At 41.3% G+C, this 27,543-nt stretch overlaps 1 protein-coding gene across 2 annotated transcripts; it reads right to left on the bottom strand.

Annotated features, from left to right (window-relative positions):
* Positions 1-1,391: 1,391 nt before the first annotated feature.
* PPM1F (protein phosphatase, Mg2+/Mn2+ dependent 1F) lies at positions 1,392-27,543 on the bottom strand. 2 transcript variants are annotated; one of them, XM_032127634.1, is made up of 7 exons: positions 27,335-27,543; positions 17,831-17,964; positions 14,080-14,279; positions 12,776-12,964; positions 11,504-11,647; positions 10,481-10,574; positions 1,392-9,370 (listed from the first exon to the last, which is right to left on the bottom strand). In XM_032127634.1, the coding sequence occupies exons 1-7, from the start codon at positions 27,508-27,510 to the stop codon at positions 8,997-8,999; spliced, it is 1,311 nt and encodes a 436-aa protein (XP_031983525.1). In that variant the 5' UTR covers positions 27,511-27,543; the 3' UTR covers positions 1,392-8,996. The 2 variants fall into 2 exon arrangements, with proteins under 2 accessions (XP_031983525.1, XP_031983526.1); XM_032127635.1 differs by having other exon boundaries at positions 17,831-17,961.

Below are 27,543 nucleotides of genomic sequence, written 5' to 3'. Positions count from 1 at the left end.
CCTACTATTCAAAAGGAGACAGCAAAGCCAACGTTGGGCACCAGCAAGGGGAAACAACGGTGATGTCCAGTCCTGTTCTCAACTGCAGCTGGAACAGGCTCAGACCTAGAGGAAGGCAGCGCCCTTTGTTAGGAAGTGCCAGGGATTCCTATGAGACTTTGTTCAGCTCTGTGTTGTTGTTGGCAAAGATCAGCTGTAGTTGCCTTTGGACTGTGGAGTTACCTGGCTGATGGACTCCCATAGCTGCTTTACAAGACCACAGAAGAACAGTGGCAGTCAGCTGCTGCTTGTGCTCCCTGGTGAGCCCAGTGAATCACAGGCTGCAAAACTGCTGCTAAACCTAGTCAAGCAAATCCCCAGTCTACATTTTTCTGGGAATTTACTGCTTTTTTTAGAGATTATTACAAGTGAATTTTCAACCCTCAATTCTTACTGTTAAAAAAGTAAAATAAAAACAAACCAAAAAGGACTCTTAAGACCGAGAAATGGAAGATTTTTTCAAGAGCCTTGAGATTTGGTCTGAAGTAGGCTCAAGCATGCCCACAACATCTTGACCAGAATATACCTGATGATTCCTTATGGTTATACTTATTTTTGTATTTCAAAAAATAGTTTATCTGTTTCCCTGTGGTGCAGCATTCTACGTTCTTGCAGACTTCTATTCTCTCCTTCTCTAGGATAAATACAAAAGCATTTAGACAAACTGCCTGGAAGATTGCATATCTCAGATCCCCTTGTTAAAGCTTGCCTTTTGTCAAGTCTTCCATCTCTGTCCTGCTCTCCTTATGTCTTCCTCTCCTGAGGATATGAACACCTGCACTTCAGAAACAATCACACAAGTTAGTTTAGCTTCCAAGCCTTACTTGTATTTCAGGTTACCATTCTTCTTAGAACTTTCTCTATGTCCTGTAGTAAATTAGCCCTAACACTCTGAGAATTCATTCTCCAGCCTTCCACTTCAGCGGTCAAAGACCACTTCTTTAACAAGTATGCAAGTAAATAAATTGTCACCATCTCTGGCTGCAGCAGGGTCTCTCAGATCATTATCACATTACTGCAGGACGCAGGCAGTACACCCCACTTAACCTGCATTGTCACTGTGGTCAGCTGGGAAAAAGAAGGAACAGACCAAATCAATAAATTGGAGGTATGTAATCCTAAAATGGTTTTAGTGACGTTCATCTTTTCAAGTAAGCACACTGTAATCCCAAGGATTGCTTCCTTCTAGTGCTTCCACTGACCTCTTTTCCCAGAAAAGCCCCATGGAGGAAGGTAACATGGTGAGAGTAACCACTCAAAAATATGCAGCATGACCTACATGAAAAAGTTGCAATATGAGCTACTTGAAATATTAGAATGAAACATAGATTTAAGAAAAGAAACAAACAGTGTTTCGAATCACTATACTTTATTAATACTTCAGAAACATCAGATCCTACAGTGGCAGTTCTTATCCCCACCTGTTTCCAATCACTGCTTTGAAACAACTTCTTGCAATATGCAAATAGATACATGAGGCACTGTGTGAATACAAAAGTGACAATACAAAAAAATCCTAACAATTAAACCTCATGCAATACATACATATATAAAAAAATATGGTTATGTAGCATGATACACACAAGCACTATTAGAACAATCCATGTAACTGAATGTACAATATGCATAGCATTTAATGATCAATGACAACAGGTTTCTGACCTGTGCATAAAACCAGTCAGCTTAAACAAGAGTTTTAAGAGACTAGATAACTGGTTAAGCCACAGCTTATAAAACCTGCTGTACTGCAGCTTTTCTGCTCAGGGTCACAAGTGCAGATTAGCATACAAAATAAATAAGGACTATGATTCTACAAAACTTGGCTAACAGCTCCTATTTCAAAATCACTGGCCCTCTTACTTTCATTCAAGGTTCATCAGCCAACACAGTGGCAAGAAATGTGCTCTGCTCTTGTACTCTTTTAATACTGATAAGAACATACAGTTTTAAGTCAGCAGGAGTAGTTACAGAGGTCTCACTTACCACTACACAAGCACGGGACTGGCGTTACAGTACGGAGCAGACCCTGAAGAACGGCACTGACTGAGAGGTCACTGAGCCTCGGGATGTGCTGCTGCTCCCAACCTGACTGCTCAGCCAACTGTGGCAGGAGAGAGAGAGCTGGGGAGGGGAAGGAAGGCAGAAAGCTTTTCCCCCCACTCTCAACAGTGCAAATGTTTGAAAGCACAGTCAATCTGCAGGAACAAGGAAATACAGAGACAAGAACATTTCTGAAGTCCTGTAATCAGGGTGAGAGCTATTGTTACCTGACATAAGCTTAAGCATTCCTATGAAGTAAAATACAAATAACAGGATTTTCTTCTCACATATCCAATACTGGTCCATGCCAAAGCAACAGTTATTCTAGTCTCTCATCTTCCTAGCTGACATGGTTCTTTTTAGACTTGGTGTTGCAGGCCTCCAAAGATCAGACCAAATTCACTATGGACACAGATGAAGTGAAAATTACAAAGTGGCAACTAAACTGACTTAACTGCCAACAGATTTTACAGCCTAAAAAGCAGCGTTTTGGGGAGGGAGGGGATGACAATGTAAAAGGACATAAAAGATAGAGAAAAAGAAAACTGGGAAGCAAATAGGGAGGACACAGAACAGAAGTGACTTGCAGAAGAGGAAGTTAAAAGTAATTAAAGTAATTAAGTTAGAGGAACTTAGAGCTAAAAACTTTATACTGGCCTTTTTTTGTCAGTACAAAGTTTTGACTCCAAATAAAACAAATACCTTGCTATTATTAAACACACTGAAGGAAAAAAAACAAAAAGTGGGAAAAACACAAAGAAAGCAGCATTAATCATGCAATATTCAGCTGAATGCCTTTTCGCAAAGTTATGAAGGGCACCATGAAAAAAAAGAAGTATTTTTACTGCCCTGAGAAGGTCCCCATAGGATCACCCTGGTTTCTTAGCTATTATCTCTTTATCCTTGGACATCCAAATAGAACTATCATTGCTTAGATAAACGGATAAATAGTTCCTGGCGGGAATGATGGTCACACATTCGGGCTCCATTTGCCAAAGCAACAAACCTTCTACCTGCCTAATGTATTGCCTCAAAAGGGATAAATAACTTCAAGGAGTCATCCACTAGATCAGGAAGAACCAATGACATTCCTGTGCATGGAAATCCAGAACCATTTAATCAGTAATAACTTCAGTATTTGATATATTAATATCTCCTGGAAATTAGTAATCAGGCTTAATAGTTGAGAGAAAATTCAATAATCAGAATCTAGCTAGTCACAAAGCCCAGATATATTCGGCTCCTTAGAAAGTTAAATATATCTTGTCTCTTCAACTAAAAAGCACATAATAAGACAAAACTCTGACTGAGAGGAGTTTGTTATCAAAATAAAACAGACATTACAAAGCAGCTAAATTCATTTGCTTGAAACAGTGGTTTTCAGCCGACAGTGCACTGCCAACTCTTCTAGGCTGCTTTTTTTTTATTCCATTGTTTGCATTCCAAGAAGCTTGAAAACATTTCTTTTCCTATTGATTTTGTCCTCTACTGTTTAACAAAAACTGCATCTTGCTAAATTTTCTGTGTGGCCAACACAGCTGTCCCTTGTTTATTTTTGTGTGCACCAGCGGCAGCATGCGCAGCTTGGAGCACGCATTAAACCAGGGACACTGAACAGCTTGTGAGCGTTCAGGTCTGATGGGTCACACCAAAATAAAGGTTTAAGTGATTCTCTGGAAGATTTTGGTTTCCTGTTCCATGCAGAGATAAGGTTATCTGTCACAAGAGCCTACCAGCTCATTTTAAGGCATTATTTTAAGAAGTGCTTATTGACAGATACACGTTCAGAGGTGCAGTCACTCCTTCAAGTCTCCATTTGTTTACTTCTCAGCTGACACAACTTATATAAATAAGAATAGCTTTAAATTAAATAAAATCCAAGAAATATATTAAGCCCAACCAAAACACATTCAGAAAGTGTCTGCCTTAGCTCTTAAGAGCTGTCAATGCTGCAAAACAAATACTCCACAGGGCTGGCTGGTTTAGTGGCTTGATTCAGTAATGCAGAGAGGACCAGCCTCTTGGTTTTGATGCTGTTTGAAAGGTTAGGATGAGCTTGGCAGAAACCCCCCTGCCTTCCAGCACTACTCAAATGCAACCAGACCTGCTATAAACTTGTGTTTAGGGAGAGTACATAACTTCATGTAGATTGGGAAGTTTTGCATTCATTTGAAAGCTCATTTTTCTCCTTCTCCAATCCTTCCTGAGTGGCATTTTGTTCATCAGGAGGGTTTGCTCCTCGAAAAGGGAAAATGGACTATTTCTTCTTAGTAGGATTCTCTCTGAAGGCACAGGCCCAATTGCAAAAGGGACAGTGATAGAACTAAGCAGGGAAATTTAATTCAGGCTTAACCAGAGCTGAATTATACATGAATCATCTGCAATCTGCTCTGTTGTGGCTAACATCCCCCCACCTTCTCCCTAAAGCATTTGCTTGATACTTCAGTACTGTAAGACTAGAAACAGACAATGGCTGGTGCTATATGTTCAGTACCTGCATCCACAAGAATACAAATAATTTAACCAACAGAGTCAAACTTGTACAAAGAGTAGAGCTGGAATATTAATTTAGACTTTACTGTCAATGCCCTTTATAGATGGAGGGTATTTGCTAGCTACCTTTTGTGCAATGCCATTTAAAAATACCATTTACAAAAGTTCTTGGCCACTTGTTTTGGAAATACCTTTTTTAGGTTAGTTTTTGAAGTCTTTAGGTTAGTTTTTAGGTGGGGGTTTTTCGTTGGTTTTTTTTTTGGTTTTTTGCCTGGGAGGGAAGCTTCAACTCCAAAGAACTGATTTAAGCTATCAACTGAAAACAGGTTTTCCAGTGCACACAGCCAACTTATCTCCAGAATTCAGAAAGCAAGAGAAGCACTTTTCCCAACATCTGACAAAATAATGGAAATTTTAGTGGCTCCTCATGACAGAAAGTTAATGGCACTGGAAATGCTTTCTAGAAGAGCAGCATCACATCTGACTTTGAATTGAGATAAGTGTCTATTAAATGGTATTAAAGCCATCACTGTGATTAACACTGCTTAACTGCCAACACTGCCGTAACCACTCCGTGCCCAATTACTCATCTTGCAGGGCTCACCATCCCCTCCACTCATTAACACACTCCACATTTACTCACAGCAGCACTTGCACAGTGACCAGGAACTGCAGAGGCTGGATGCTCCCTCTTAGCACTACTTTACATGGAAGGATGTTTGGAAAAATCCATTTAGTAGCATTAGCTTTCCAGGTAGCACTGAGGGGTCACAGCAAGTCACCTTGGACACTTTTAGTGCTATTCCTTCTTTGGCTGTTTGAAGACAGAGTTACCACAGCTGAGCTCTGCCTTCTTAATGGGTGTGTTTCCAATTCTTTCAAGCACCGGTATTTCGCTCTAAAGAACTGACATTTGTAGCTCTATTTTCCAGCCCACTTCCTTTTTAAAATAGGCATTAATAATACTTAAATGCATTCCTGTCTCTCTCTTTCACTCCTCCATCACTCAGAGGGTGGATTTTACTTAATCTCCCTCTGTTCTAAAAATTTTCCTGCATTTTTCTCATCTGTATTCTCAGGAAAAAAAAAAAAAAAAGACGCCAAAACGAACTCCCAACAAATGTAATTTGTAAAATTTTAATCTTGTCTCTGCCAGACCCAGAATATTCACTGTCTTAGGTGTGTGTCTTTGAAGGAGAGGATGGGGAAAGGAAGAGAAGGTAGAAGCATGAATTACCCATAAGCAAAAGAGATGTTGGATATCCACTAAGCAGAACAACTGAAGCCAGTTTCCAATCACACAACGAAAGAATTTAAGTGTGCTCTGTTTTAAAAATTCAGGCTCCTTCAAAGAGCAATTTTTCTTCTGCTGAGTGCTAAAATGCCGTAGCACACATTCATTTGGAGTCTAGTAAGACATGAAAATTATTGAACATTTGTCTTGAATCCTTCAACTAATTTCTACAGCCTCCTCCCAAACAGTATTTGGGATTTTCCTGTAGATGACACATTAGGAATTACTTATTCTAGTGATGGGATACAAACTCCCTTTTTTGACCTGTTACAATTTCTGTTGACCTGACCAGACTTTTTAAAGCTAGTAAGAAGTCTCTGAAAATGAGAGAAATACTTTTAATCCATGCTGCAATCTGTATGAGTTCTCAAAGATTGTTCCTATCCATTTACATTTCAAAGAAATGAAGCACTATGTCAGTCAGAATGAATGCAAATGTAAGGGAACAGCTTCTAAGAATGCAGAATTTCTTCCCTAGAGCATTGCTTGAGAACTAGATTTTATGATTGCCACAGACAGCTTTCTAAAGGCCCACTTCACTTAGCTCCCATAAAACAGAAATTAACAAATTTGAAACAAAAAAAGGATATTCTCATATAGCTGCAAGCCTCCACCAAAAGACTTAAGACTTTCTTTCCTCTGTAATGCAAATCTGCCCAGAAAAGGTTAAAATAAAAGAACCATTACAAAGAGTTTGGCTTGTTCAGTCCCCTCCACCTTTGAGGAAATTTGGCAAATTTCAGAAACTAAACCACACCATGGACTTACCAACTTTTCACACCTCCCTTCATAAATACAATAGCTTCCCCCTCTGCTGATAAACCTCAGACAGCAATAACATCAAACAATTCTGCATGATTCTTACTATATTAATAATAGAACTATTTCCAAGACACCAAGAGGCACTAGTGGCCATCAGGATTTAGCATGGAATCGAGTATCTGGGCGAGAAATCAAATTGATAAATCCAAGGGGATTACTGCACAAGTCTAAGGGCTTCCTTAACTGAAGAAGGTTCACTACACTGATGCCCAGCCCACCAGGCTGCCACAATGGAAATCCTTCCCCATATATTTTAGGGCACCAAAATGTAGGATGGAAAACTGTTTACGATCTTCTCAGAAGAAAAGCTCCTGTGGCAAAAAGGCAGTTGCTGTCTGAGCTGCAATGTAGTGAGAGAGGAGGTCACTGTGGAGCTCCTGCGTTAAAAACTGTAGGATCTTCCACAGCAATTCCAGCAAAAGCCTTGGGTCACTGTGTCATCCCACATCAGTGAAGGATCCAGAGACTTTGGACATGGACAGTGCTGCTCTGTTCCTCCTTTGAGCCATTCCAGCTCTTCTACCTAAACTTCCTCCCTAAGCAACATTAATGCTCAACATATTTTAATCAACAGGACTGACATATGGCAATGACATGTGCTTCTAAATGTGGCATACAATCTTGCTGCCAGATGCAAAGCACTTTTTGTTTAGACAGCGAAATTAATAACAAATTTACCATTGAGCCTTCAGATCTTGTTGAGTTCTGCTAGCCCGGCAAGACAAAACACAACCAGAAGCTCTAGCACATCATGAATAGAGCAGTTGTGCAATACCCTCACACATTCATTACAGTTCTTTCATCCTCTGAGCTTCACAGTTCCTTAGAAAGTTATTCAGACCCAAAAGGTTCATGAAGTGTGGCCAAATTAACCTTCCATTAATAAAAACTGTTACTAAACTGTTTCTAGTTTGTATTACTAAATTTACTTGTGAAGGCCAGAAGTCACTTCTTTTTAAATGAAATAATTACTCAAATTGTTACTTTATGATTAACTCTAGAGCTTTCTGCACAGGGCAGGGAGTAAATCACAGTGAAGCTTTTCCACAAACCACAAGATTTGGCAACAAAGAGATGTTTTTTTGAAACCTAGTTACCACTAAAATAATTCACAAAAATTGAAACATTTAAGTGCGTCAATGAAAACAGAAAGTCACATTCTAGAAACAAGGAACTGGCTGACCAGACTGTGATAGGCAGCCAGCAATCCTTGGGTGAAATATTTAAGGCACTTGAGGGTAGTCAGGTTTTTTACACCAGATAATAAGACAGAGACACTTTAAAATTCCAGTTTAAATAAAAACCACAACAAAATAAAGTAAAACTGCAGAACATTCCTCCAAGTGTAAAGTTCAGAAAATTAACAAATAAACATTTACAATAAAAATAAACTTCTCCTTTGCTATAGTACACAAAATAGTGGTAGGAAGAGCACATTCACCTGCTTGAGCACACAAACTGCAAAGATCTCTCTCAAATACCACAAGAGGGGTCTTTCCTTTTCAGGTTGCCAAATAGCCAATAAGCATATTTCTTAGGGAGAAATAATCCAGTGCAGTTAAATATCAGATTCCAGTCTATAAACCAGAGCAACCCAGAAAGCAGATGATTTTTTACCATTTTCCCCAGGATATTTCTAGCTGGTTTTCCTGCTTTTTCTGAAGCACCCAGTTTTATTTTCTCCTCTCCATACACACAAATGTTAAACGTTTCTGTTTGAGTAAAGAGGCCGCATCATTCTTGTAGTATCTTTGGTACAAACCAAAAGCACCTTACACAGCACACTGGTGTCACCCAGTCCCTACACACTGAGCCTGTTCCCACAGAACACACACAGGAGGAAGCTTTTCTGTGGTGGAGACAGCTTCCTCCCTCCAACTTCCAAAGTAACATCACAGTTAAGTACAACATACAGTGCCCTTTTTAAGCACTAATTTAAATTTTCACTCAGAATTCATGAAAGGCATATTCTCATCCATTAGCTTATACCTGTTACGGTTTCTTACCACTTCCAGGACAGAGGGATATGACCAGCAGCCCTGGGACACACTTCAGTGTTTGCTCCCAGAGATGAAATAGCTGTACAAGTCTCCACGTCTGTTCAGTGTTTTTGAGGGGAGGGGGCGGAAAAAAGGGAGAAGGAAAAGACAAATGGGAACTCAGTAAAAGGGGTCTTGCCTTTCTGTTCCATGTTTGTCAATTTGTCCTTTTTTCCTGATACATTTTGCCTACTGTATTAGAGGCTTCTTCAGTGGAAAGCAGTTCCTTACATGAACTTACTTGAACATTCTGGACTAAACAGATTCTGTCACTGTGTGGCGGCTGCCTCGCAGCTGAGGAAGTTAAAGGGTGAGCTCTGAGCATCATCATCAGCCCTAGGGCTCTTAGAGTCGTTGAGACAGTCTGCCAGGATGTCCTGAGGATCCCTCAAGAACACCACCAGAACAGTGATGTTGTCACTGGATCCATTTTCCTTGGCAGCAGCCACCAGTCTTTCTGCTGCTTTGAGCCCCACTCCTTTGGTCTGCATCAAATGATCCAGGACCAAGTCTACAACCTCATGGGGCTTGATGGCATCAAAGAATCCATCGCAGGCAAGGAGCAAGTAATCTTCTGAGCCAGTCAGCTCGAAGGAATCTGCATCTGCATCACCAGAGACGTAGGGCTTCTGGCATATGTCACCTGAGACAAGCAACCAAAGCAAAGGCTTTATTACTTCACACGCCAACACTTACTTCCTTACCCACCAATCACTTTTACCATCCTCAAGAACAGCCAGATCGTGTTCCAGAGATACCTGATGCAGGGCAAGAGTAGTCAAAAGCTATGGAATAAGCATGGAAGACACTTTAGTTTCTTTAAGGATGCTTGGAACCCACCTAAATCCTGTGGGTTTCTAAGGAGTTACTTTAATTTATGCTCCCCTAATCTTGCAGGGAAAATAAGGAATTTATTCCTAAAGTTTTTCTTTCAGAAATGTATTTGTGCAAGGAGATAGTCAGGTGTTCATTTTGCAGGTGTGCCTCTTGTACAGCCTTCAGAATGCCAAGAAAATCAGATTTTTCTTAGCTATCCAGATATATAGCACAATGCCCTAAGAATCTGCTCATTGTATTTAGTTTATCAGTTTTGTATGGACATACTTACCAAATATGAGTTGCTACTGATCCAAATAGCTTTATACAAATTCCATAGTAATCTGCTCCCACTCATACATTACATCTACTGTATTGCCCAGGGTTTTTTCCTCTTTTTGCCCTAATTGGCAATTAGCAAAGTAAGCTTGTTTAATAAGATTGTAAGAATACTACAATTAAAATGCTCCAAATTTCTGGATATTGAAGGAGAATGCAGTGATTTGACTCAAGCAGAAAGATCTGCAGTCAGGAGAAAGAGACATTCATAATAAAGTGGACAAAACCCCCTCACAATTCAGACACTCAAGCACATAAAAAAGGCTAGATAAATATTTATTGCTTCCTCCACTTTCACAAATTAAATGCTGCACATTTGTTAAACTACTGTAAAACATTACAGTAGTTTAGGCATTTATAAGAAGCAAAAAACTTAGTATTAGAAAAAAAATAGGACTATCATGGCTAGTATGTATAATGAAACAACATTCTATGCTCACAAAAAGATGATGTAGCTGCAAGCCTTATGGGAAAGACAGCTAAGTGGTTTACTATTTGTTTGATGCTGAACAAGACACCATTTACAGTAAACAGTCTAAGATGGCATGTTTTGATCAAATTTAATCTGAAGTTTACTGATTCTGATGGTTTATCTCACCAATTGCTCTGGAAACAGCCAAGGTACCATTAACCCGCCAGCAGTCCATGTAGGTTACACAGCCACCCAGAGTCTCAATCCTTGCTCTCTCATCCTGAAAAACAGGGGAATACATTTTGTTTGCTGCTCCAGCTTCTATATTTCTACAATGAATACAGCAAACACACATATCAGAATCTAGCATGGAAACATGCACACAGGATTACTGGAAACAAGCCACTACTTTCCATCCTTGCCATGGCTTATCTGCTTATCCATAAAGCAGGAAAAAAAGGATATGATGATACAAAAACTTGAGAATTCTGCTTTCTCATATGGATGAGTAAATTCTCCTGCCACTTCTTCCCATTCCATACAGCAACTGACTGGGTGAATATATAAATATTCAGAATGAAATACATGATAACTAGGCTAAGTAACAATAGTCTTTGCCCTGATACTCCTTTAACTACTCAGGTATTACAAATATTCATGCAATGAAGGCAAAGGCTCATGCAATGCCAGGTAAACTTGCAAGGTCCCCATCCAATTTCATGGAATAAAATACCTGGCTATTTAAAATAGATAGGAAATGCAATACACTTTAAGCCAGTTAGACCAGCAGATTAGCATTAGCTTTTCAATGACAGTACTGCATATAATGAAAGACTTGCATTATGCTAACATTTTAAATTGCCATTAATCTCAAATTACTAAGATATTTTGTAACAGGCAGATTTAAATTCACACACAAAAATCCTGTGAAAGTCTTTAATTACTGCAAATTTTCAACAATCTGAGCAGGAACTGAAGTCAGGACTATGAGTACCATTCATTAGTACCTTCAAGCAGGCAAGGTGTAGGAATCACCTTGCCAAGACACAGGAGTGGATGCAAAACAAGAAATTGTTAATTCCATGCAACCTACCATGCAGTAGATGTACTTATGTAAAGCACCAAACACTTAAAAAGGCTTGACTCCAAGAGGTTTCAAGAGAGAATCTGACATCACACACTTAAGAGGAAAAAACAAGCCAGACTTACTTCTCTTTCTGGTTTGTGAGGTTCCATTAATGTCACAGCTTTCCCTTGCTGCACAAGCATCACCTGAGAGTCCCCCAGCCATGCTATGTGTAGTTTGTTCCCTACAATCAATGCAGACACACCTGTTGTGCCACTCCGCAGCTTCTACAGAAGGAAAACAGGTGTGTCAGGTGAGTATGCAACAAGCCCTGCTAGGATATATGGCATTACTGAAAACTTGGGTTCAATCACACTAAATGCAGTAGATTAGACCTGCTAATCCTAATTCAGATACTTTAAAAAGAAAGTACAGGATAGTAGAGAGACTTGAAATAGACTATTTATAAACATATCTTCTAATATGCAGATGATTAATACAGTCTTATGTTCTTCCTTCTCTTGCTATTAATTCTAAAACCAATCTAGGAGACTAAGAGCTCTGTTGTTTAAAACAGACATGCAGAAAAGCAAGAGGATCTGAATTTCAGTAGAATGAACATTTCACAAACACATCTCTCCAATCCCTTTCACATTCTCCACTCTAACATTAGCAACTACAAATACCTTGCTCCACACAGATCCCCTTATCCTTGGGTATATAAATCAGAACGTCAACAAAGGAAAAAATCTAACTGTCCTAGATTCCCTGTAAAGATTAGTGAGAATCAGACCTTATAAAAATGCTGGTCCCTCTTTTGTACCTCATTGACAGAAATGAGGATATTAACAATGAGTACTTCCATTGTACTTCTATACTAAGAATTCTCAAACTGTGTAACGCAGATTTGAAGAAAGAATGTTCATCATACCAATTCAATTCAAAGCTGATCAATAAGTTTAATGAACTGAGGAGTCTGATTTAAATCATAGAACACATTTTTCACTTACAGCTATCAGTGACACTAATGGTAGGACAGGAAAGAGGAAGATAGCAACCATATTATCAGGAAGAGAGAAATCTCTTTTCCAGATAAGAGGTAGGACAACAGAACATCTAGAGGCTGCCCAATTTAGACAAGGAGGCACCAGCATTCTTCCAAATAACTGATATGTCAGAATAATTTAAATAATTTTAGCACTTCTTTTCAATTACTCATCTTGAGCTCCCAAGCACTGGTTTTCCTCAAAATAAGAAGTAATTTGATCAAACAAAACCTTTGTATGTAGCATAATTTCATAAAGAAGTCAGTGATTCAAATAAACTGCACTGCCAGAATTTTCTGGCTAATACCACATTGTCCAACAGTTCTCAGTGTTATTTAAATACAATGGAGTTAATCTCTACCCACTCACCTCTCTTTTGGCTTTGAAAAGAAACATTTCATCTGTCTTCTGGAAAGAGCATTTCAAGGCCTCAGCTGGATTCTTAATAATCTCTTCATGTAACCCAACGTTTACATGTAAGTGGGTTGCTGAGTAATTGGCAGCATCCACTCCACCATGGCCATCGAACACCGCAAAGTAAGCGCGATCAACGTCATCCTTTTGCCGGGGGGGGGGGGGGAGAGAGAGGAAGACATTCCTGTTCAAAACCAAAATAGCTCACAGACTGGTACCAACAAGCAAAGATTCTTTATTCTGGGCTTTCTTCCATACAAATGGCAATTTAAGTCCATTTACACATGTACAAAATGGGTGAAATGGGTACTTCGCAGGCCAATTACTTTTCTTTGTTTGCTGTTAGTCACTTAATGTCCTTAAAAATAACCTGGAATTGAAGCAGCAGGTGCTGGTTATGTAGTCCTCTGGCAGTTTCATGAACTGGCACTTGTACAACTGCTGTTCTCCCCCTTTCTGTTCTTAGTATCATAGAATGGTTTGGGTTGGAAGGGACCTATTCCAGCCCCTCTGCCATGGGCAGGGACATCTTCCACTAGACCAGGTTGCTCCAAGCCCCTCTCTTGTAGCCCCTTTAAGCACTGGAAGTTGCTATAAGGTGCCCCCAGAGCCTTCTCTTCCCCAGGCTGAACAACCCCAGCTCTCAGCCTGTCTTCACAGCAGAGGTGCTCCAGCCCTCTCATCATCTTTGTGGCCTCCTCTGGACTTGCTCCAGCAGCTCCATCTCATTTTTATGTAGTGGGTCCCAAAGCTGGACATATCTTTGCAGGTGGGGTCTCACCAGAGCACAGAAGAGGGGCAGGTCCTCTCCCTTGGCCTGCTGCCCTCACTGCTTTTGATGCAGACCGGGACGCGTTTGGCTTTCTGGGCTGCAGGCACACATCGCTGGGTCACACTGAACTGCTCATCAACAAACACCCCCAAGTCCTGCTCCTCAGGGCTGCTCTCAATCCATATACAAGTTGTGTCAGTCACAAGAACATTGTAACTCCAGCAACATAGCACTAGGTGAACTTCCCATCTCCCTGTATCATAACTTATGACATGAATCCCAAAGGCACAAGATCCTCCCTGCATCACTTCTTTATCAGGGCAGTAGTTGGCCCCCAGCAATCTGAGTCACTAAGTCCTTGCTCCAGTGCAGACACGATAAATAACTTATGGCAAGAAATTCACAGATCACCCATCACCAGGCCCCTGTGCTTACAGCAATGTTGCAAAGCTGCCCAGCCAGCCTCCCCTGTTGTGTCCAGACTTACTGAGAGACCGAAGAGCTGATTGAACTCGGGGAGGAGGACATGGCGATCCTCCATCTTGCGCCGGGCGTTGCGGATGGCGTGGATGGACACCAGCAGGAAGCGCGTCAGTGGCCTCAGCGATGGCAATTGCTTCTGCCACTCGCAGCACACATCCCTCAGCTTGTTAAAAAAGCAGCGCTGCAGCGACTCCTCATCCAGCACTGACAGCACAGAAACAAAACAGTAAGTGCTGCGTCCCACTTTCCTACACTACCCCATCTTTTGGCCTGTCTTTCCTTCAAGTTTCTTTCACTACAGCTACATACACACATCCAGCACCCTGCTTTTACAGGCTCTGCAAGAATTAAAATGAGGTCCTGAGAATAATGTGGAGAGAAAGTTGCAACAGAAAACAGTGTAACACTAGGGATAATAGCAGCTTCTTTACTTGCTAGTTCTTTTTCAAAATAGAGGTTTATCAAGCAGGTGATTACATTACAAAAATCATAACAAAGACCCAAAAACAAAATCAGTCTAGTATATTAGACATGAATGTTAATATTATGTAAGTAAAATTAGTAAGATATAGTGATAGGAATTCCTACCTACTGAAAAATAAAAGGGAATCACCAAGTGGGCAGAAAAACCTTCAAGAAGAGATTGCTGTTGTCTTGGACGCAAGGGTTGAAAAAGCACTGGCCTGGCTTTGGGTCAGGTTATGTCCTACTGAACCACTTCAACTAAAATAACAAGTCTGAAAATGTTTGCTGAGGTCAATAGCTCAACTCAGAGTTGAGCTGAACAGATTAGAATTTTAAGCTGTTATCTTTATCTTTTTAAATACTCATGGTTGTAGAAGCTGGAGGGACAGAGCATTTCCGCTACTCTCCAGCTTTGTCATTACAGAGCGGAACCACAAGCGCCCATTGGGCACAGCCTGAAAAGCTCCAGCCAGACACTCAAATCCTTTTCTGGATAGATCCCAAAGATCAATTAATCCAAATTTACTGTTCATCAGACTGAATGGCTTGGTGCTTGGCATTGCGTCTAGCTTTGCAACACAGTATCGCTCCAAACAGGTAACAATTTAAAGTTCTGTTATTTGAGTAGGAAACCTGCCTCAATGCCAAATCAACTAACTTCAAAATGCACTGAAAAGAACATTCATAGAGCAAAAATAATTTGCTGGTCACTAGTGTATATTCTAAAGAACTGCAGTGCATGAACTATCTCTCCTGTATCTGTTTTATCCTGACTCCTGATAACACTGCTAGCATCAAAGCTTCCTCAGAATTTCTTTTTATAACTCCTGGTTCTCAAGCTTTTTTTTTTTTTTTCCTCAGCAACAGTGGCTGGCCAGCTTCAGATGCATCTCTGGGCCTGAAGAACTGAAAGCTTAAATTTAAACACATATCTTTGATTAACAGCCACTACATACTAACCAAAATTACTTTTGATTTGCTTAATATGTAGGTGTTAATGGGCAAGCTATAAAAACCTTTAAATATTACATCATCCCATAAAATAATTAAATAGGACAGCATCTTAGACAGCCTTGTCTACAGCTGTTAGTTTACATATTTGTAAATGTCTAGACTAATACTGACCAGAAGAGACATATTGCTGTTTAAATATCAAGCTTGTGAAATCTGACAAAGAATTTAGTACCTTAACAAGAGACATGCTTCTGCAATGTACCACAAACAGTGGTACTCACACGTGCACACCCCCCCATTGCTTTTATATAATCACTTCTCTTTCATTCCAAGAATGCTTTTTTTTGGCAGAATTATTATAATTACTGCAGTGCAGGAAGAGAATCCATACTGTGCTGTAGCATGAGGAATATCTTTCCTTCTAGTTGTACAGTTAAAGTGATGTAATAGCAGTTACAAGATAGGGGAAAACAAGTACAGTCCAAGGGTGCAGAAAAATGAACACCTTTAAAGTAGCTGTTCCTTGCTGAGATCAGGCAACCAAGTACCTGAACAATGAGCAGTTTCCATCCCGTTTGATAGGGGAATGAATGGTCAATAGAGATTTGATCTAAATGGCAATGGTAACATAAGAACGAACAACCAAAATAGACAGGAATATGTAAAGTGGAAATTAAAGAAGGTTTCAACCACCAGAACAGGGAGGGTTCTGGGGCATTGGTCAACAAGGAACAGTGAGAGAATGTGAACTAGTTCAACATTAAACTCATCCAAGGATTTTCCAATTTTGCCTGCACTATCTTAAAAGTAGACTCCAGTCCTATTTTTATGGCCTTCAGAGTAAAACAGCAGCCTGAATATCTTACAAATGTCCCCAATATATAGTAACCAGAGACATTAGATGCTTGTGACCAAGAAAATGTCCATGTCCTATCAAGTTCTTCATTACTCCTTGTTTCTAAACGTTATTTCTTTATCATTCAGATAGGGTTTGTTTTGGTTTGTGGGCCCAAGATTTACATAAGACCCAGAACTACAAGTTATAATTTTAGGCTCACAAATGTATAGCAGTTCATGTCTTATATGACTGCTATATTCACCTCAAAGATAATTACACGGATGCCAACAAAGAGGCTGCAGCAGAGTGACTGCAGGATGCTCTGATAACAGTTTCCAACGGCTTTGTGAAAACCTACGTAATTATCCTAGGTGAGTTACAATATGCTGCTTCTGATTTTCCTGTAGAGGCTGCAGCGATCTGGTCACACTGAACTTGTTATTTGCCAGCTCCCCCTCAAGGCAGAGTCCTGCCCCAGGCCAGGTTAGCTGCAGTGAGTGAAGGCCACAAGCATTAAGGCGAGGGATGACATAATCAGGGTGCAGCATGACTTAATTAACTGAGTTCCCCCTCCTGCCGTTTCAGACTTGGACATGAATGCTGGAAGAGCCTTCTGGGAAGTGTCATACCCTGGCCATCGCAGCGCTCTGTTTGGGGCACACTGAACTAACTGCCTTTCAAGCCATCCCAAAGAAGTGGAAGGGTGAGGACTTCCTCTTACAGAACAGACTGGGTTGCCGAGGACATCTCCATTTTTATCTTCTACTCTGCCTGCATCCTGCTCCATTTAAATTCTTGGCACTGGGACTGAAGGTTTGGTGAAGCCTGATGTTAAACACTTCAGCACATAAATTCACTAGGACCATCTGTTACACAAGGCACAAACCCAGTACTCAGTCACCAAGGTCTGCTCTCTCTCCAGTTCACTCAGGAGAAAGTGCAGGCATCAGGTAGAAGACAAATGCATCAGACTCTTCTTCCCTCAGCATCCCACCTTTATAGGGCAGAGTGGGAAGAAAAGAAATCATCGATAAAGACAGAGACTATTGAGCAACTTGCCAAGAGAAAGATCTGGAGTTCCAGGGTGTTCAAGATGTGGAGCAGCCAGAATCTGGTTGCCAAGACAAAAGCAAGATGGTTTATATGGATCAACTGAAGGTGTTGGTGTGGCTGTACAACTTGTGGTGATGTCAACGTCAAAACACAGGAGTAATTAGCTAAGATCACTCTACCGAAGGGAAAAGGGCACACTCTTCCCTTTCAGAAAGCCAATCCACAGGATCAGTCAGGGCTCCAGACACTGCGTTTGCATGTTGCTCACAAAACTAGCACAGCTTCCTTTCATCCCACAGATACACAGCAAAAGCAAATGAAGTTCCATTCACTGCTGCTTGCCAGGCAGCCTAACCAAATAAATCTGGGAAACATTTCAAAACACTGAAGTCTTCTGAAAGACAGCCTCTGGGAAAACCACAGACAGAAAAAGAAGTATACTTACAGGTGAACCTTTCCTCATCTCCCTCTCCCTCCGTTTCCACATTTTGCAGCTTAAATTCAGTCAAGTCTGTTTGGAGAACTTCATCAACTGCAGCATGGGTCAATGATGCTGCAAGAAGTGGTGAAACACCTCTGCTGGTAAGAAAAGGAAGGCAAAGCAAAAGAGACTGCATTAGTTTAAACTGAGCTACAACCTCGCAGTGTATGGCTGGTGACCTCATACTTAGAAAGCATTGCACACAATACCAACTTCATTAGTAAACTAGTAGAGGAAACCATATGTTCAATATTTATTCACACAAATCTTTAGTAAGATCCTCGGTTAGACAACTGCTTTCTCAAGAATGTAAAGAGGAAGAAGTGTATGAATCATATTTTCAAACTGTTGCCTTACACTCCAGTCGCAGATGGTACCTCCTTCTCTTGAGCTCTCAGATGGGAACTGCTACCTTCAATTCCAGCCTCTGAACACACACATTTTGTTTCTACTCACGACACAGCATTTCTTGCTCACAGTCAACAATCTCACCACAGACAGTAGCAAAATCTCAATGTTGTGGTAGATGCAAATCTCTAAAAAGGTTACTTGGAACTCTCCTTCCCCTTACAAGAAAGGTCCTGCTTAGTGCTAACCTACAGCCCTTATCATTCAGTTTATTCTGACTGGAAGTTTTCCAAAGAAACCACCCAGGTAAAAGATGCAAAGATTTGAGACTGGGCACTAGGATAAGAAGAGATTCCAAGACTTGTGATTTAGATGAAGCTTTTAGGCAGGCATCTAGAAGACAATAATGCTACATGATCTGCTCACCATCTCTTGTTTACTCAATGCTTTATTCAAGCCACATGTTTATAAGAAGCACAGACTTGGTATGTTTTTGAGTCTTTAAACAAGTAAGTCCCATCCAACTCCAGAATGAGGCTACTGTAAAATAACTCCTATATTCCCTATAGTCTCATGGCAAGCACTAAAAACTACAGTACACAACACACGTTCCAGCCATTTTCTAAGAGCACAATGAAGAATAAGCACCAAAATCCATAAAGAGCCACTTTATCCATTGTTCATGGAGTGTTTGATTCCCACAAAAAAATCGAATTACATAACCAAAGCAAATACCACATTAAGGCACCTACAGCAAGTCAAGGACAAGAGTCTGTTTTGCCAGGAAACATTTTACAAAGTTCTGCATAAAACTGGTTTGCTGGGGAGTATGAAATGGTGGAAGCAACTGGTCTGATGTTGCTCAGCAATGACTGGTTTGTGCATACAGAAGGGCAGAGAGGGGAAGACCACGGGGTTTCAGATCCCAGTGACAACAAGCTGAAATGCATTTTGCCATTGTGCTCCTGAAAGAGAGGCCTTGTCACATCCTCACAGCCGTGTATGAGTACCTCCTGTGGCAGCAAACAGACAGCATTGTCTCAGTCAACAGGCTCCAACACAGGCCTGCTTTATGCTACGCATTCTGTGGCAGTGACAGCCCAATTTAATGAGTTATTTCGGTACTTCAAATAGATGGCAATGTGTTTGCAGTCCTTTCAGTGCTAGCTGCAGTCATGTCACATCAAGGGAAAACAGAATGCAGCTTTTTGTTTCTTTTTTAAGGCTAATATGTTTAGGGGAGTCAGTTCCTTTCCGAGCTCAGTTAAAGTAACAATGCCCACTTGTAATGACTCTGACACTGACAGACAACCTTTTAAAAGGTCAAGCAAGAAATACATCCAAAACAGATATGGCACCCCCTGCACTCCAAAAATCTTTCTTCCCGTTTTTGTTTGCGTAAGAGAAAAAGAAAGGAATATGAAAATATAAGCCCCACAATGTCAGATGTGTTGCTGATGCTGCTGAAAGTCAGAAGCTTTAGTCAAAGCACGTTTCAGCTCCAAGAATAGAGACAAGAAACATTAAGAACCAGCTATGCATTTAGCTGCACAGTGAGAGCCAAAGCTTCAGCCATCTTCAGAATTTCTCTGCTGTGCTGGAGGAAAAAAATCAACTCTAGCCTGGGTTCACAGCTCAGGATCAGAAGAGGGCTTAATACTTTGATTTTAAACTTCGTATTTCTGCTTTCCAGAATCCAGGATTGCTGAACTGGGTCCATAAAAAGCAGCTTAAACAAAAGGAAATCTACTTAGTGCTATAATGCACAAGTCCTGTATAAACCTCTGCTTACAGGATGCCTGCAACAAAGAAAAAATTTACATATTATGTTACATCCTTAAACTTTTTCCAGTTGCCATCCAGTCCCTGAAAAGGAAATTCAGTGATTCCTCAGTACTGATACACTTCATTCAGCTTTGCTTCCTATGTATTTCCTCCCCCTCCATAGCTCTGCAAATCTATAAGAAAGTGGTTGCTTATTGGGATTTTGTTATGCAGTCAGCAACAACATCAAACAACCGATTCTGACACACTGAAAAAAGATAAAAGTCTAAAAAGTTACCCAACCTATTTAGTTCAATCTCAGTTCTGAACAGAACATATTTGTGATTACTTTATAAACTCTTTATTATAGCATTACCATATTGGCAAGACTGGTTTTCACTCGAGCTCAAGTAAATGGAGCTCCAAGGAATGGCATCTTTCATTCAGGTTCGATGTTTATCAGTTTTAAGTTCATCTTCTGAATCAGAGACTTTAGGAGTTAACAAAATGTGTCATCAAAAAAGAGCAAGAACTGCTGCTTTAGTTGAGAGCTACAAGGTCTCACTTGGCTGGAGAGCATCTGGAAACTGCTGCAGTACCTATGGCAACCAGTGCAAAAGTAACCCACTGCAATTACCATTACAGACTTCAAACCTTTCCTGTAAGCAAAGAAGAATGTCACTTATTGTTAAAATCTTCCCTTCAAAGAAGCCCGAGACACCCTGGTGACGAGCTGAATCAAGCATAATTTAATCTCCATGAATCAGAAGGAACACTGTAGCTGTTTCCTAAGGGGAAAACCAACCGTATTGGGAAGAAGAGGAAAGCTGGTGGGGTGTGTTACACGCACAGGATGCTACTTTAAGAGAATCTTAGGAGAAACACGTCAGCCCCATTTCTCTGGCACGCAACACCAAACACTCAGCCTCGGCACACACAGGCTAGTAGTAAACAGACTTTGAATTTCTTTGCTGCAGGCTATTTCTTTGCTAACATAAAGGGTGTGTTTTGAGCACAATAAAAAATATTTTAAAAGAATTAAAGCATGTTGTAACAGTGCAGATGAGGCATTGTAGCTTCACCAGCAGCTGAAGTCAAATTGACAGTGGCTGGAGCATGGAGCTCATATCCTGCAGCCACTCACAGTAAAATACAAGCCTCGTTTCAAAAACCTGAGTACAGATAAAAGAAGTAAGTTAAAGAGTAAAGCAATACTTATGCTAATAAAGAAGACACTTAAGTTTATATGCCACTTTCCTCCTTGAAAGATTCTGGACTACTGGACACACAGTACTGGTAAAAGGAGCTACGCAAAGCTCCTGCTAATACACATACCTGGGGGCCAAAATAAAGTTACAGAAGTAGAATGCAATTATGGTATTTTGCATACTTTAGATTTGGCATAAATTATAGAACAAAACTTACTTCTCTTGTTCACCTTGTTTCTCTTCTGCAATACAATTTAGTTATCTATTTTATTTCAAAAGACCAGCTGTCACACCACCACAGCCACAGTGTAATCACATATGTCAGGTCAATCATAAGACTGTTACTGACCTTTTTAGTACCAGTCTTCAAAAAGAAAAAAACCAGAATACGTACATTCTTTTGGGAAGCAGAAACCCAGTAAGACAACTTCTTACTTTTTTTTATTGTCATTAAATCGCTGGTCATTAAATCGCCAGGACACTTGCAGTGAGTGTTTCAAACAAGTCACTGGTTCAAAGATGTTCCTACCTCTCCTTCCCCTCCAGTTTAAGAGGATGTATTCAGAAGTCTCTAGCAAACAGCTTTGTGGGTAGGGGGCAAGCATCCAGAGCATCAAAGGTCAGGCTACCACACCTGGGCCAGAGCCTCAACTACAACTACACTTTTTACAAAGACTTGAAAACAGCTGACAGACTTCCTGCAGTGCTCCACGCCCAGCTTACAGCGGCTTTGAGGACACAGAATAGTGCAGCAGATGGCAGACCCCAAACAGCTGCTCCTCAGCACTGGAAGCAGAGGAACGAGCTCTGTGTCACTCCTGAGGGTGGTACAAAGCCTCTCTAGGACACACCAAACACCCATGTTTACACAAAGCCTTCTGCATTTTTATTTACTTATTTTGCAAGCGAAAGAATTCATTCCTCCCACCCCAAACAGACATTATTACCAAAGTCATAGCAACAAGGCAGCAATGGTACTGCAGGCCAGTGCACCACTGTATAATCCTCTTTTCCTTTCAGAGTGTGCATATACACATATGTTGAGGAAAATGAAGTGCTGTATCTGCTAGCACAAGCTCTAGCATAAGTCAGCTGCAGCTGCCTCAAGTCCAAGGGAAGATGTGCCCTTATTTGTTCCATGGGCTCTGTAACAGCAGAAGATCACACCCAGCACAGCTCTGCCACTGTGGGCTCAGGGTATGTTTCTAGCATGTTACAGCTCTATCAGCAGTGAGTTTAGTGCAGATCTGCAAATGCCAGCAGTTCTCCAGCAAGTGAAAGATCCTCTCACACTGCCAAAATAATAGCAGGTCACAAGTTTCCTCAAACAAAAGCTGCTTGTATTCAGTATTTTCTCCCCAATCTGCTACTTTTATTTTACTTTCTCTTTTTATTCTTACAATCAACTACAGAATGTTTCCACTCAAGCAGCTCTAAGCATTAGCATTTATTAGAGCAGTACCCAGAGCTCCCAGGGTGATGGTGGCCAGAAAAGTACAAATATACATCCATTAAGGAGAGAACATCTGACATCCTACAATGCACAAGAAGTTGTTTCTTGTGTTAATGACATCAGGTTGCTAAAAGAGATGAACAAGAGAATCAAAACAAATACATAAACAATGCCACACACAGAATTTCCATCTCTTATGGTTACATGAAGCAGGTTTTTTTTCCAGTTTTTCTTATGAAACTACCAGGAGCAGCAGCTTCAGAATCCAGAATCCATCTGTACAGGCCCTTCAGTCATTACTGAACAGTTTTTATACAAAATGTGCAAGGAAGAGTCACCTGCTACTTCCATTTAATTCTCTGCAGGAAGAAAAACCACACAGCAGAACAGGAGAGGCTTAATTCCACAAAAGCCACTCTTCAATTAAGCCCTAAACATGTTGTTTCAAAATTGAATATTTATCTTGAAACAATGACAGAAAGGGTGTTTCACACAGGTTATGAGAGCAAAACAGCAAACACGTTCCCAAGCAAGGAGAAATAGCAGTGCATTACACTAAACGGTTCAAATTAGGAATAAGGAAGTAAGTTTTAGGGGATTTATTAAAAGCAGAGGTCACAGTAGAACGTAGATTTCACAGAGGAAGAGGCTAAAGAGCATTTTAAGAAGAGATTGGGAAATCAGAAGCAAGATAAGATTTTCTTTTCCTGGTCCTCATGCTTAAATCATATAAAAACATCAAAATATCAGAATTGCTGAATTAACTACTCTAAAAGCAGGGAATGCTGGAAATAAAGATGCCAGGGCCTCACCTTGGGTGTGAGCACTACAGTGTAAAGCACAAAGACACAAAACAGGATGCTGAGGCAACAGCAGATTGATTGGGAGGGGGCAGAACAGGAAGCCCAAGTCTCTCAACTGTTATTGTAGTAAATCTCCTCAAACAGGAAGGCTGCAGGAATTTCACATTGTTCTTTGGATATGTCACAGGATGGCCATACAAGTTTCAGCTCCTATCAAGGGGAAGACAAAATTTCTATATTTAGGGGTCTGATTTCATCTCATGTTCTGTTGCAGTAAAAGTCAGGAATATTTCAGGTTAATTTCTAAAGCTTGGGAAGTAATTAATGGCCTCTTCATTCACAATCAGCTACCTTCATAGACTATCAGAACACAGCTATTACCCAAAAGTGTATGTTAATTAAAATTCTGCAAAACAAGATTACTTAAGCCTGCTCCAATTCTTCAGAATGCTATGTATGTATTTAGCTGCAGTTAGTAGCAGGCAGTTCCATTGATTTAAATAGACTATTCAAAGTAGAAGTATATGCAAAGCTTCACCAGATTAGTGATTTAGGGGCAAGTCCTGCCAGGGAGCAAAATGGTTTGCTGGTTTAGCTGGTGTTTTGCTATGGTAGCTGCATTTGCAGAAATTTGTTAAAATAATTCATTTTAGATCAGGACATCCAGGAGTTAGCCTGATGTATCCAAGTGCTTTCAAGTAAAGAGATGTGTGCAGTCTTGGAGAAGCAACAGCATTCAGAAACTCCTTGTTGGACCCAACCAATGTTATTCCTTGGTCCAGTCTCTTCTCAACAGAAATCCTGATCAGTAATGGAAGAACAACATTCCTCATTGCAAAGGCACAAAGGTTTGTGCCTCCAAGCAACTGGAAGAACAAACTAAACATCACCATACGTTGTCTCATGAGCCAAGGATATTGCTGGACCGTTATTGGCTATGGACCTTTATTGGCTTGGGCCCTTTGGGCCATGACCCACACATCTGTGCACATGTGAATGAAGTACCTGACAACACAGAAAATGAGAAGCAGAACAGCAGAACTGAGCGTCAAACTCAATTCCCAATAACACTTTGATCTACAGAGAAATCCTTCAGCAGCACTAATCACCATGTAAAATACATTCTGTGATGCTGGGATGTTAGAGAAATCTCACACTCCAGAAACAGAGATCAAGCATCAATGCTAGAAGTCAGCAAGGTACATCCACAAACATCTTCCTAGCGTTAAACCTATGTAGAATGACACTGTGATATTTGAGGGCGTGTATTTTCCACCGAGCTGCCATCCATATGTTTGGGATGCTGCCATGACAGCCTGCAGATCAGTGGATCTCAACTACAGTGACCTCTTGCACAGTCACTAATCTGGCACCACTTCTGCATCTTCAACAACTTTTATACAAACATTTAAATGTCTTCTAATGTCAGCCCTCGCCCTTATTTTTCCATGTCTTAAAACCTTTAACATCCTTCTTTCTCTTATCTCCTTACTATTCCCTCATCTATTTTATTGAGGATTCACATCAGCAGAAAAGTTTATTTAGCCTTCAAAGGTGCATTTTGAATTGATCCAGAGTAGCAAACATGGGAAAGAAAATGTAATGTTGGCAATTTCTCACACAATCAGAGACTTCAGTTTTAGTTCCTAATTACAGGGATTATGAGAAGAAGGCCTGCAATTTCAAAACACAAGATTCCTGTCTTGGCCTTGGGCTGTATCAGTCTTTCTCCACATGCAAGAACTTAGCCTACCCAACAGGAAAATGCAGCCTTTTTGCAACTACAAGATGAGGTTTCTCTTTGTCATAGGACTCCAAAACTGAGCTATAATTCTGCAGGGATCCCTACATTTGACACTTTAGGTACACTACTCTACGCCCAAACTCATGGCTTCACCCAAACACAGAGCTGCCCGCAGCCAGCCATAAGAATTCATAAAAACACTTTTCTCATCTATTTCTGTTTTTTACAAACATTTTGTGAAAAGAATTAATAAGTAGATTGCTGCACTTCAATCCTGCTTTACTTTCTTTAGCTCTCTTTCCCTTCCTTGCCAGCTCAGGACTTAGGCAGCTCTGTATGACAGACTGTGGAGCCAGAACCAGCTGCAGGGCAGGTATGTGAAAAATGCAGCTTCTGACACTGGCAGGCTCCTCTCTGTGTAAACACCAGGAGTGACAGGTGAGATGAAAGGATTGCAAAACCATCATTCCTCTTCTGTTTCCACTTGTTACCGTGCCCAATAGACAACAATAGAATGTCAGCAGATATGCAGCTCAGAAATACTGATTCTTCAAGCACTGCAGTTTGAGTAAGGTATCCCATAACTCTACAGCTTAATACCCTCCTCTCTAAATCAATTGTAGAGAGGATCAGCCCGGTCCACGTGGCAGAGTGGGTGCCATGTGATAAGTATTTATTCAAGACTGGCATTACCCTGTTCTTTAAAGTGCTCACCCAGAACCACTTTTGCTCCACAGAGTTCAACGATTCAGTGCACGTGATGAATTTGCAATCTCACTGCGGAATGCATAGCTGTGTTTTGTTCAAGAGCAATTTAGTCAAAGCACAACCAACTAACGCAATGGTTATCCGGGCCTTTTTAAACTACTGACTAAGAAATTGTATTTCTTTGGCACGCATTTCTCATCTTCAGGTTTAGGCACACCATTACTCTGAATGATATTACATCCATAATCATCTCTGTAATATGTAGGAGTAACCTGATTTTTAAGGCAATTTCTCAGACAATTTAAATATCTAAAAATCACCTATAGACTTTCAACAACAACAAAAAATATCCACCTGGTGTTCATAAACTCACCAGATAGTAGTTAAAAAGGCAAGTAATTCAAACCATGTTTTCTATCAATCAAATTCCTCTACTAACCAGGTAACATTCAGCATATACCAAACCAGAACCAGTCACCTCCACAGCCCCAGTACCACAGCACAGTCTGATCACCACTCATGTTCTTTTAGACCATCCACAATTGCTGTTCTTGACTCTTACAAGCAGGTCAGTGAAGCAGACTGTGGTAGGAACTTTGTAACACCTGGAATGCACAGGCCCTACTGCCGAAGTGCAGGAAGGGAGTGGAATATCAGGAGACAAGAAATTGGTGGGAAATAACTTGTTCTTGATGAAGCACTAGCTTGCCAAAAGAAGTAAGTCACATCCCAATTCTTAGCAGTGTTAAAGAGGAAGTCTAAACTGTTCAGGAGGAGGGTTACAAGGATGCAGTCAGGGGATGACAGAAGCACCACTGATGAGCAGCTGTGTATTCCAGCAGTGGTGTGAGTACGCTCCTGAAGTCCTAAGAAAACATCAGCTTCAGAAACCCACACAAGCATGTCGCACTCGTAAGGGCTGGGGAGCTGAGCACCCCTGGCAGCCCTGCAAGGCACCTCACAGACCCGCTCCCTCCCAGACTTCCAAGCTGACCCACACAGGTGCCCCGAGGGACCTGAATTCACGCTGTCGGCATTTCACTACAAGAATCGCCCTATCGCGCTAATTGCAGGCTTGTCACTGAATCCGCACCGAGAGTGGGAAAGGAGTATTTTTGAAAAGCACACACAAGCAATACCATAAAGGCACAGGGCCGAAGGCCTGTGGCCTGAATAGAAGCATGCTATTAACAGCCACAAAAAGTCATTTAGAAGGGGGAATAATAAATCAATCAATCAATCTGCAAAACTAAATTTCTCTGGAGACGCTGAGGGCTCTCCCCCGCCCCCAGCGGGCCCCGCGTCAGGAAGAAGCGCCTCCCGCGCCTGCACCTGCTGCGGCCCCGCTGCCGGGGCGGCCCCGCTCCCTCACACCGGCTGCCAGCGGCGCCCCCGGGGCAGCCCGGCCGGAGTCCCCCTCCCGCCCCGCCGCCCCCTCACCTGCTGCCCAGGAGGCTCCTCGCCCGCTCGGCCAGCGCGCCCGGCACCTCGGCCCTGCTCAGGGCGCCGCTCCCCGCGGAGCTCCACGGCAGCGGCTCCCCCGGGGCCAGCGGGGCCGGGAAGTCCCTCAGGAAGGAGCTCAAGGGAGCCGCTGACGGCTCCAGTTCCAGCGCCATGGCGGCGCTGCCCGGCCGGGAGGGGCGGGCGGG

The sequence above is a fragment of the Corvus moneduloides genome, chromosome 18, assembly GCF_009650955.1.
Source record: "Corvus moneduloides isolate bCorMon1 chromosome 18, bCorMon1.pri, whole genome shotgun sequence".
In the NCBI taxonomy this organism is placed as follows: Eukaryota; Metazoa; Chordata; class Aves; order Passeriformes; family Corvidae; genus Corvus; species Corvus moneduloides.
Note: the sequence above shows the minus strand (reverse complement) of the source record. Positions and strands in the feature narration are given on the sequence as shown.

What these genes read in the sequence shown, in the direction of transcription:
- PPM1F (XM_032127634.1), bottom strand. Translation starts at nt 27,510, where the DNA reads ATGGCGCTGGAACTGGAGCCGTCAGCGGCTCCCTTGAGCTCCTTCCTG. An exon ending in ATCAGCTCTTCGGTCTCTCA is followed by an intron (nt 12,965 to 14,079) that starts GTAAGTCTGGAC and finishes CCCCGGCAAAAG; the next exon opens with GATGACGTTGATCGCGCTTA. An exon ending in CTCACAAACCAGAAAGAGAA is followed by an intron (nt 10,575 to 11,503) that starts GTAAGTCTGGCT and finishes CCTGTTTTTCAG; the next exon opens with GATGAGAGAGCAAGGATTGA.